Source organism: Anas platyrhynchos, chromosome 7 (genome assembly GCF_047663525.1).
Source record: "Anas platyrhynchos isolate ZD024472 breed Pekin duck chromosome 7, IASCAAS_PekinDuck_T2T, whole genome shotgun sequence".
Classification (NCBI taxonomy): domain Eukaryota; kingdom Metazoa; phylum Chordata; class Aves; order Anseriformes; family Anatidae; genus Anas; species Anas platyrhynchos.
The window spans coordinates 20126782-20139052 of record NC_092593.1 but is presented as its reverse complement, the minus strand read 5'-3'; the positions used below and the strand labels follow the sequence as shown (position 1 = coordinate 20139052).

The following is a 12271-nucleotide window of genomic DNA, read 5'->3' as shown; positions in this document are numbered from 1 at the left end:
GCTTTACAGTAAATGTTCTCTTCTGTTGTTTTTGTATGATACCATAGGAGCTTTAAAGTTCTGATTCACAAAATTACTTTAATAAACAGACTTCCTTTTCTTATTGCTTTAGTTATTGTTCTGTTACATTCAGCCTACCATGATCTCAAAACCCATGTCTAACTAGTGCATTATGCTTTTAGCATGTGAAAGCGAGAAATGAGTGACAAATATTGGGAAGGAAGATGATCTTTTGAATTTGAATACCAACTGGTGGGGCCAAATAATATCCTCTCTGCTCTGACTCCCCTGTTCCTCCCCCCATATTTGAATAACAAAGGAAAAAATATAAGCAAAATTAAACAAACAAACAAAAAGACACAAACCCTAGTCTTTTGGGCTTTTTCTTTAATTACATTTCTTGCATTTTACATACAAAGATCTTGCCCCAGAGATGCAGAATGGAAATCGAATGGGTACATCTCTGGGATGTACAGCCTAGCTATCACTGATTAGGCAGCTCTGTTTCGATGGGAATGCTTTCTCTGCAGTCTAAATGAGCAGAGGTCATTTAAATGCTTCTGCCTTTTTGATTACAGCAACAACTGCAGTTGAGGTAGTGCAAATAGCATACTGCTTGCCTTTGTTTCCTAAGAAATACTGAATTGTTGCTTTTCCAATGTAACTTAGTTTGCTTCACTGGTAGTTTTAATGTAGTTCAAATATCAGAGGGGAAGAGTATCTGTGAGACATAAAATTTTTACAAGTGTAACGTTTATTTTGAGTGTTTTGTTAAAGCAAATTGATGTAGACTTGGCCAACACCAGAAATCCCTGAAGGTGGGGGAAATTCTGCTCAGGGAAGACTGTTGGGATGGGTTCCTTCATTTCAGAAAGGAAGAGTACGCGTACTGTTATTTAGCTGTTGTAACATGTATCTCATCAAGGAATACAGACTCTCCCTAAATGTTATATGGAAGATGCTAAAAATTGTTGGAAATAGATGATGTTTCAGATAACTCTTTATAAGAGATAGTGTATAAACATCTGAAAAAAATGCAGTAGTAAAAGACAATGAAAATCTGTTCATTACGTAGTCAAGATACCCTAGTGTGATTTAGGCCTTAATTTTAATTCCAAGATACATATTTTTCTTGAATGTCGCTTACATGATTGGTGTCTTGTGCAGAAGAGCAAAAGACATACTGACATTTGATGTATCCAATTTACAGTGTAGTCATTGCACCAACATGATTTCTTATCTTAATCTCACACCGTAAGTGGTAGTTCAATGATGTAGATCTATCAACTGCACGGAACATTTAATTGACTATGGCAGGAATTAGATTATCAGGTAGTTATTTTTAAGGCTTTGTCATTAAATGTGAATGTCTGAAATCTTCATGTCTGATTTTTCTAGTACACCCATATCAGTCTAACTGGCTGTGTAATTTGTTTATTCTCTAATCTTGATTTTTGTAAATATAAACATTGTTCTGCAAATCATCTCCTTCAGAATAGGGTGTCGTTGTGTCGTCTTCTAATAACAGACTGTTCTAAGTCCAAAGGCAGAGGGGGCGAAGTCATGAAGTTGGCCCATGCGTTTTTGCTGATTCTTTAGGGAAACATTACTTCCTAGAAAATCAGAAAACAGATCTAGTGATCTTAATGTGGACATCACATGACCCTGATGAAAAATCATAGTGATGTTTTGGAAAATGTACTTTTGTAAGGTGCAAAGTTTTAAATTCTGAAATTATTTACCAAGAAAGATGGCTGACAAAACATCTTACCATAGCTTGCTTTGGTGTTGCTCTTATTTAAAGCAGGGAAAAAAAAAGGCAGGAAATTAATGTGTGCTAAAATGCACAAAGGTGTTTAAAACTTACTACTCTTTAAAAGAGATGGGCTATCTGTATTCATGATAATTAAGGTATATCTGTCTGTAATGGCACAGAGAGCAAGAAGCAAATAAGAGGTATTAGAAGAGATGGCAAAAAGGTCTGAGTTTGCATTTTAAAATAGAAATAACTTTTTCACAAATGTATTAGAGAAACTAGGGACCATTAAGAAATGATGGGAGAAGATAAAAATTATTAATCACAAAGATATAAGTGCCTTTTTTCAAAGACTATTTCTATGTAGCAGTAATAAAGTTTCTGTGTGCCGCTACATGTTGTGAGTGTAATTCACGTAACTAAAAAGAGAACTCCAGTGAACAAATGAAATGGTACTTGGAAGCTGTGTACAAATAAACCAACAAGCCCAAACACTTGTCACCAAAGTGTGCATGGGGGGGCAACAGGGAAACTAATTTGTAGTAACAGTAACTAACTAGAACCAGAGAAGTGTCTGAAGACTGGAGAAGAGCATGAGCAGCTTTTAGGGGAAAAATCAAGTGCATCTTCTGTTAGGTGGAATATATAATGGCATAAATAATTTATGGAAATCAATAAACGTCTGGAAGGTAATGGAACCAGAAGCAAAAGCACTTACAGGCTTCTAGCTAATGAATCTCGCCAAACTTCCTTTGTTTTCTTTCCTGAATAATAGAGTATAATTAGACAGAAAGCAGCAGCATCCTAACTTCAAAATAGTTAAGTATAACCTCTCCAGACAGCAAAGTTGGACAGCTCAGTGCATGTCAACCTTTCTTGAATTTTTGTATTCGCTTTAATAAAAATATTTGACTAACTAACATCTATTTGGGACATTCTTCAATTTGAAAACCAAGTAAAATACACCCCATTTTCACCCTTCTTTAGGAAAGAGTGTGTTGAGAGCAGCTGGTCTCTCACCCAGCTGTATTGGTCTGTTAGAAAGTTGGTCATTTTTGTGGAACTTTGTAATTACTCAGAGCCATTTTTATATGGTGCATGTTTTATGGGAGGTTTGGGGACAGAGGTCATCTGCGAGCCTAATCTTTTAGTTTCTAAATAGGTGATTGGTAAGAGTGCTGAATATACAGAATTTCTTCTCATCAGCTGTATTTAGCGTTTGATTACATGGAAAAAGATATGTAAGCTGGAGCAATTCGGTATAGCTGCTAATAAGCAAGATTTTCTAGTTTATCTCTGTAAAGGTGTGAGAAAGTTTTTATTCCCTTGATTTGCCTCTTCAAAAATGTGTGTAGGAAGAGGGTATGTAAGTCTGAGCTAAATCCCACATTCAGTCAAAACATCTCCTTCCCCCCTTTCCTCTCCCTCTCTCAGAATGCTAAATTTCTGTGCAGTTTCCCTTTTTTTGGAAAGCAGCAGTTTTAACAAGCTTATTAGACATAATAAATTTCAGCAGAGGGGAGTGGAGTGTCAAAAGGGAACTTGGAGATGGGTCATGTGTGGTTTTCTTCTTGACAGAAAGCCATCCAGGTTTTCCGGGCAGTGGGAAGTGGAGAGCTGAGGTTCATACTAATTCTCTGTTGAATAAAAATAGACTAAGTGTGGCAATCTATATAATGACAGCAGATTTTTACAACAGAAGTAAATGAGCCTAGTAAAGCTGTACCTGTCTAGCTGCATTATCCACAGCTTTGTAGTCACGTGTTGAAACTCTATAGCTTTTTAGGGTAAAATTTTGGGAACCTGAAATTCCTTCCACTTCGAAGCATTCAGTATATTCAGTAAATGAGTACTCTTCATTTTAAACACTGCATGTGGCATACTTACTTTTCAGGCTTTGCTATTTTGCTTTTGTCTGTGTTGCCAATCACTTCAGTTTTGGTTTTCTTGTGTGTTGCTGTTTTTTTGATTCTAATATTTTTGTAAGTATTTAACAAGTGATAAAAGCTCTAAGGCACAGTTGAATATGCTTGCCTGTTGGATTTAGTTTTCCCGCAGCAAGACTTCATGACCTGGTATGCTGAAATACGAGCTTGCTCACAGTTCTCCTTGCTGAGGAGAAGAATAATAGACCGCAAAACACATTCTGTTGCTATTAGCTTTTCAAGTGGATTGAGCTATTCATTGGAAAAAGTGTGCTACAGCAATTTAAGTTCATCTCTGTGCTCAAGTCAGCTTGCCATTTCCAAAAATGAAATGGACATCTATTTTGTGAAGAAACTAATGTTTTATTGATGGTAGAAATTATTAACTAAAACTGAAGTTGGAAAGATGCAAGGGATAGAGGTTTGGAACACAGTATGAGATTATAAAGGAATTCTGTAACATGGATAGTAAGTCCCATATGACTGTGTAATATATTTAACTAGTTAAAGCACTCTCAGGGGCAGAAAACCTCTGGCTTTTATGCTCTGCCATTTATTTTATGTGTATGAAGTACCTCCACTGTTGAGGCAAAGGTGGTCAGTAAAAGAAGTTTTTCATTTCAAAACAGCTTCATAGTAGACGTTGTGCATCAAAACATGCTTTTCAGTCTCTAAAATGAGCTTCTCCGTATGTAGTTGATCTCTGACCAGAAGCTTTAAATCCAAGTGAATATTTTGTGACTCTTGGAGAAGAAGTGTGATATATGCCATTCAGACTATGTTGAACTGGTAGAGCTGGTATGGCAGAGTGTCTTTTGAAGACTGGAAGGAATTATAGGATGTTATTCTATCCTTTAGACTAGGCAGACATTTTCAGCCTAAGCATCTTTTTGTTGGTTTTCTCCAAAATACTGCCATGAAAATGTGGTGAAGTCTCTCCTGTTGGGATGCTTTGGGAGAGCAGCATATTTGAAGTTGCGGAAAGTTCACATTACAAAAAATTGCTTGCCAGTGCGATTTGCATTGTCTGGACATAGGACCTCAGGACTTGTCACTAGAAAGCCAGTATGTTATTTTTTGTACTTTGTCTGATGCTAATTTCATGTAGCTTTACTGTTTATCGTGAGATTGCCATGAAAATGAGTCATTAAGAGAGAAAATCAGGAATCTGGCAGGTCTGGTAAATGGAAGTAGGGTATGTGGATGTCAAAATAACTGAGCATCTCTTTTGGGCAATATCAAGGATGGGATTTGCAGCTGTTGTTTCTGACCTACCTGATTTGATGTGGGAGTATCAAGCAGGGGTCTGGCCCTTGTGCATAGGGAGGGTTTTAGCCAGAATTTATACCCCGTTACAAAGTTCCAGATCATCTGATTAGGTTTAAGAAGCAACTTCCCTTTTCACAGAATATGCTCTGAATGAAGCCTGTGTAAATTTCTGCTTACAGTGTTTAGGCACATAGTTTAGTGGGCAATATTGGTGGTAGGTGGATGGTTGGACCGGATGATCTTAGAGGTCTTTTTCAACCTTTATGATTCTATGATTCTAATCATGATAACTATAAAAATCTATTTTCTCGTATTTTATTAAAGGCATGAAAGAACCAAGACCTAGTCTTCCACTGGCTTTAGCTGGTACGCTCTGATATTGTGAAGGAAGATAAAAACAAGCCATGTATCAAAGATGTGTTGGCTTTTTTCACCCTTTTTGTTTGGTTGGTTTGTGTATATTAATTCAGATTCCAGAAGAGCTTTGTAAATGAGAAGTGTGGAAGCCTTAATGCTAAAGAAGATTTGTTTTATTGGGACAGTTTTAATATTTATAAAATTTGCATCTGAGGGCTGTAGTTCTAAGAGTAAAAACTGATCTGTAACAAAGAATTATATCAGTATTTGTCATAAGTAAGAAAATGTATTTTATAAACCTCATATAATATATTGATCTGATATGGAGAGAATATAAATTTGCTGGGATTTGAGCTTTTTTGATCACCTTGGATATGTCCTCCAGTTGGGGCAATATTAGAACATAAAATTAAATACTCTTCACATATTTAAAAGCATATTTTAAAGCTGAATTTTGTTTCTCTGAATAAGCCGTTCTTCATTATATTTTAATATATACACTGAATGTTTTTCAGGAACTCCAGAAAAGAACTTAATGACATAAGGTTTGAGTTTACTCCAGGCAGAGGTAAGGCTTTTTCAATTGAATAATTCTCTGATTGTTCAGAAAGGTATTTCAGAAACTGATTACTGCTTATGGTTAATATAAACTACCTCTGTGGAATGTTGCCTAGTATGCAGAACAGTATATGGGATTTAACTTGAACAAGAATTGCAGATGTATGTAAATTCTAGTGGCAAGGTAGCATAATGTACAGCATAATCTACACAGTACATGTATACTTCATCAATTTTGTGTCTTACTGAGGTGATCTGTGTGGTATGTAAGATCTTGCAGAGTGATATTTATGGCTTTGAAATGTACTTTTTCACATTTGGAAGACATCATAGGAAATGCAATATAATAGCCATAAAAGTACATGTGGTGATGGTGGTAATATTTGAGTTTACTTGCCCTCTGTAATAAAAGAAATTCTGTTAACGAGTATGAAGTGTACACCCTGTTTCAAACGTTGTCTTCAACTGACAGTTGAGTTGCATTTCTAGCTTATGTATCATCACCAAACTTAATTCTGATATTGAAACTGATGACTCTACTGAATGCTTGTAGAACTTTATTGGGTTTCCAGTGCTAAGAATTGTAAGAAGTCATAAGATTTATTTTTGTTTGAAGAATACAAGATATTACTGGGATAAAATGCACAAGAGGATATGTTGAGAAAGAAGGTATCATTCTTGTTACGTAGCAACCCTTTGAACTGTGAACACATTTCATTTTTCTTAGAAGTCAGTATTCACTATACTTAGAATAGCCTTCAAAGAGCATCCACCTTAAAAGAAACTAGATTGGGGAAGATCTCTCTCATCCTGTAAATCATAGTATCTTTCTTATGCAGTAGTTTTGTGAAAATACTCTGTTGTCTGCCTGCACTTCTCATTAATTTTGATAATGGGTAATAACAAGAGAGATTTCTTTACTTAACTTGGCACAGAGTATCCTGGTTTAGTCACTGTCAAAAGAATTACTTAAATATTCTCCAAGCAGTTACATAAGCCATGCAAGATGTCTTACTTGGTCAAAAACGTAGGATATGTCATAGTAAAGTACAGCAAGACTGTTCCTTATAATTACCGAGGCAGCCAGAACGAGGCTTTGATTCTTATCCTCAAAGCTCTGCAGAAATTGCAAATCACTCAGCTGTATTCTTTTTCACGTGTGTTTTTCTTGAGGAAATTATGCAAATGTTTTAACAGCCTCAAAAAAATGCAGATACTTGGCATTGACACCATATGCAGTTGAGACTTTGGTGGAACATAGGCTTGTTCCTGCTGTTTCCTACTTCTTACCTTTAAGCCTTCCTAAGTCTTTATCCAAAAACAAGTAGTAGGCACAGGGACTTCGGAATTAACCCACTCAGGTACAGCAGTTGATGCCCATCATCTCCTGGGTCACAATACTTAAAACCTATTTTGAGCCTAGACCTCAAAGGAAGTAATAACTATGTAACTCACCAACTCCACTGATAACAAACAAGAAAATCTAATATAGCATAGCACTAATATGAAGAGCAATAGCAGTGATCAGGGAAGCAATGAAAACACCACCAAAATATAGTTTATTTTCTTGGTCATGAAAATGCTGAACTTGTAAACATGTAAGAGTACCTAGTTAAATAGAGAAGAAATGCTTGTGGCCAGGAAAGGACTGTAGGGGGGTTTGTAATGAATCAAATCATCACCTCATTTTGCTGTGTAGAGGCTGATAAGATAATTATCTTGGAAAATTGTGGTAATTTTTTTCCCTCCTAATGAAAGATGATTTTGAATTCAAGCCTGCCACCATGGGAGTTTATGAACTAAAATATGGTTTTGTTATATTGCTTTGGATACTTTGTTTTGTGGGTTCTCATCCTTACTCATTTCACCTTTTGGACAGACACAGCAGATGGCGTTTCTCAGGAGCTGTTCTCTGCAGGCCTGGTTGATGGCCATGATGTAGTTATAGGTAAATTACATTTTTGTTTGCAATTATGCTCTTGTGACAAATTTGTGCTAAATGGATGTGAAAAAATATATTCTCTGATGCTGGTTTTCAAAAAATCCTATTTGTCCTAATTTTGCTTTCATGTATGCATAGTTCAATCAGCAAGCCAATTTTCATACTAATCCAAGGATTGTTTTTGGAAGTTGGAACTCTTCAGTGGTTTGAGAGGAGTGATATAATATAGATCTCCCGTAGGATTGTTTACAATTCAATGATTGATCATTTTTGCACTAACTTAATTTTTGTTTAACAATAAAATGATTTTGGAGTGGAATTATTCAAAGTATGTTTTGGCAGCTCTGAAGTTAGTAAGTATCCTGTTGAGTTCATGGAAGTAGAAGCATGCCAAAATTTAGAATCTGGGGAAATTGCATGTAGAGATACCATTTCTAGGGGAAAAACAAAAGATAATTGGAAATATCTTCTGGCTGCTGAGAAAAGAATACTTTATTTTTTATTTTGTGCTTCAATGTTTTTTGTTTGGTTGTTTGTTTGATGAAATTTAGTGCCTGGCAAATGTGATGAATTTGAAAGTGTTCCTTTCCCTCCAGTTGCCCCTCTTCTGATTGTTCAATGCCTGTAGAAATACAGTTGCCAAAATCAGAGGAGTGATAGTAAATGTTTATAATATGAAAGCCGAATCAATAAATCCTAGTAGCTTGATCTTTGTGTTGTAGTCAAAGAAGTTCATATCAATTGATTCAGTTCTCATTACCAAATGAATCCCTTAAATTCATATGACTTGCCTGGAATACACACTAAATATATTCTTAGCTACATGCACACTAAATGCATTCTTAGGCTAGCTAGGGTATTTCAGAGAGAAGGCAATACCTTTTGTTTTCATATGTCCAGAAGACAGGCTGACTCTAGCTGATGGAAGAAACAAAAATCCTACCTATGCCTTTACTTTGATTTCTAAAGAAAAAGTATTTAGGGAAGGTTAGCAGATGGTACAGACTAGCAGGAGCTCTTTCAAAGTCAATTCTATGCTCTTACAATAAGGGTTCAGGGGAAAAGGGACAGCTTGGCCTCAGTGTATTAATCTTGAAATATCCATGAAGAAAAATGGTATAAGCATACTGTTGCTGATGCTTTTTTTTTAGATTTTTAATAGTTTCAAGATATTTAACTTTTAAGGTAATTTTTTAAGAAGAATTGTAGACTGTCACACCTGCTTGGGCAGTCAGCTGGCACTTTGTTGTACAGAAGTTAGGCATTAGGTGGTGATGCTGCAGTGCAGTTCCCACTGGGACCTGGTGGAACCCTTTTTGCCTTCTTTGTTCTTCCCTTTTCCCCTTTCTCTTTGCTGCAAAGTTCTCTTCTGTTGCAAACTCCTCATACTTTCTGTGGAAATAGCAACATGAGTAGGATTTGGTATCTTTCAGGAGAAGTTTGAGGAGAGGCAAATATAGGGATCCCTCATGGCTTTAGGGTTGGTTGAAGTTAGATTGAGATTGAGTTAGTTTGAGGTTCCTTCCAACCCATGCCATTCTCTGATTGTATGGGACTTTGGCCCTTGAAGAAGCACAAATATTTAAGTAATGTGGTTTTCCCTAGCGTGTTTGGCTAGACCACTGTCTAGTTAATAACATAAGTTTATTCCCTTATTTAGTTCCTCCTTAGAATTGCATCGAATACTTTGTTTTTTAGTGCTACAATGGTCCTTTTTGTCCCTGCAATAAAGGAAATCCAGTTTAATTTGTGTGCATTCATTATATACAAGAAATTTATGATTTAATTAATTTTAATCAGTTTACAAGTCATTTTTGTGGAGTCATAAGCCCTTACCTTGAGCTCCACAGGCACAAATTCTTGCATTGCTTTCTACTGTAATTTTCACTTTTCTGTTTCCACCTGTGAAGTTAAGTTTTCAATTAGGCTGAGACATTATTTTCCCAGAACATGACTATAGATTTCATGTTTTACTAAAACACAAGTTCTGGTACTTATTTTTTTCTGTTACTGAGATTTTATTTTTAATTAAGGAAAAAAGTTCTGAGAATAGGTTTGTGGTTTGATGTGCCAAAAATGGCTACGAGTTGTATGAGCATGCAATAAATCTTGCATGGAAGCATGTTATTGAAAATTTCAGCTTGTGATTATATAGTCTTAGTAGGAAGAAGAAAGATTATGGGATGTTTAACTGTTGTAAGGAGCAGCAATGAATCCACTGAATCTTGCATGTTTCATTTCACTATGTTCTTGCATCTATCATTAAAAATGCTTAACAATCCAGTCATATTTTAATATAGCTGTTCAAATTAAAAACAAACAAAAGCACAAAACAAAAAAATATAATGCAACTTCAAAGTGCAATGCAACTTAGTATATTAGTAGTATCTTAGAAAGTTAGTAGCATCTTAGTAGTATCTTAGTAGTACCTTAGAAAGTTAGTATCTTCGTAAGTAATATCTTAGTATTAGTATCTTAGAAAGTTAGAAGCAATGCCAGGTTATCCCAGCAAGGATGTGGAGGTCCTGGCCACATCTGTTTGCAAGAAATTGGGCAAGTTTTGAGCTGTCATCACAACTGTTAGCAGCACAGTCCTGAAACATGCTTCAGTCCTTTAGTTTAAAGCACTAAGTCATATACATGTAAGAGAACAGATGGTGCTGAAAAATGTAAATCTGCTTACAAAACTCATTTTCTTTGTAAAATGATTTTGCCACTTTGTTCACTCCAAATTAAAAGATTTAAAATCTTCCTGTAGAGGAATAGGGGAATAGTAGAGATGAGTTTGGTTAACCTTCTTCACCAGAAGAACTGATTCCATTAGCTTACAGATTGAAAGCAGCTGATAAATTACCTTTCACTTTTCAGCTGAAGCATGCAGAAATTCAGCCTCTATAACCTGAACAAAAACAAAGTTCTGAGATAGCCTCATTAAAGTTGTTCCTGTAGTTTCTTTTAATGAAAGCTGAGACGTGTAGAGGCTGGGAGAAAAAAGAAGTGAAAATACCTGTGCTTATGTTGAACTCAACAATTTATTGGTGTAACAACTGGTTTTCTGAAAGGGTACTCAAACCAGAGTCAGCAAGGCTGCTGTGAAAAGTATGGCCATGGCATACGTGAGCTGAAGCTGTTAATAGGGACCAGCTGACATGTAAGTTTTATAGAATTCACTGCTAAGCATCAGCACTCTCCACCTTTTGAGTCCTGCTGGATTTGCTTCACTTAACACAGGCATCCCGGGAAGATTTCCATTCTGATAAGCAATAAGTTCGGCTACCTGTTCTGCAGAGAAGCAAAAATTCCATTTTGCATGTTCAGTTCTCGCTACGTTTGACTGGTTTCTGTTCTTATTGACAGTAGCATTGTTTCACAGGAGGTCTCTAGATCAAGGGAATCAGTACAAAAGATTTAGTTTTAAAGTAGATTTTGAATTTGCAGAAGGGAATGAGTCTTGGAGCCTATATGTAGACATCTAGTTGATGAGGTATTTTTATGCAGCTCTGAAATAGCTGTTAAATCATGTGAAAGATCTGTGATATTTTCAGAATGTTTTGAGATAAAATGTCTGTGAATATGCAATATATGTATATTAGGTAGTAAATGTTCAGGTAGTAATGCTTTATTTCAGTTTCTTTGGTACCGTAGAGGAAAGTTGAAACATATCAACACTCAGTTGCAATCCCACTTTATTGGTGTGCATGTAATTGCAGCAAAATCGTAGGCTATAGTTAATCTTCTGGAGGCAATCCTTAAATTTCAGAACCTACACGTGTCTATTTATAGTTATTTAAAGGAAAAAACAAAACAAACAAACAAAACTACCTCCCAAACAAAGCTTAAATAAAAAAGCCTTGGTAGTTTTGTGGTCAAGAAATGTGCAGTTGTTCTTCACTGTGTTAATATAACTTTAATTTTAGTGGTTTTTGTCAACGATTATCTGTGAATACCTTGAGAATCAGAGAAGATGTACTTTCACATTTACTACATCAGACACGAACTACTGGTGAATAGCCAGCTATCTGTCTTTTGTCTTGGAACCAGACCCAGATATCCTTTTAATATCTGGAAGAGCAGCTTTTAGTAAGACAAAGAAAAAGCTTCCTGCTTAGTAAGGTCTAATATGTTTAGAAGAACCAGCTGAAAAAAAACAAAAGTCATATTTTGAAGTTAGATATTTTGAAAGTTGCAATTTTTTTTAAACATCTTGTCTATTTTCTTAGAATTGAGAACAGAATAGATGCCAAATTAGTTTGATTTTGTGTGCGTGTGTGTGTGAATTTGAAGCAGTTACTGTGGTAGGTGGATAGGGCTAACATTGGCATCCAGAATAAAAGAAGTCATGGCCTTGTGTGACTAAGTTGGCCATGAAACGAAGAACACGTATCAGGCCAAATGCAGAATAACAAGATTTCAAGGGATGTTAAGCAGTAAATAATATGCATAGCTCCCGGTTCATCAAGAGTG

General features: G+C 35.8%; 1 protein-coding gene across 12 annotated transcripts in view; it reads left to right on the top strand.

The window, feature by feature from the left end:
- STK39 (serine/threonine kinase 39) overlaps positions 1 to 12271 on the top strand; it is a 128813-nt gene that overhangs the window by 98902 nt on the left and 17640 nt on the right. For 10 of the 12 annotated variants that reach the window (XM_013098937.4, XM_038182287.2, XM_038182285.2 and 7 more), the window contains 2 exons: positions 5823 to 5875; positions 7745 to 7813. In XM_013098937.4, the coding sequence (XP_012954391.1) occupies positions 5823 to 5875; positions 7745 to 7813 (122 nt within the window). The remainder of the gene's footprint in view (positions 1 to 5822; positions 5876 to 7744; positions 7814 to 12271) is intronic. The other 2 variants (XM_072040928.1, XM_072040929.1) reach the window with 1 other exon arrangement.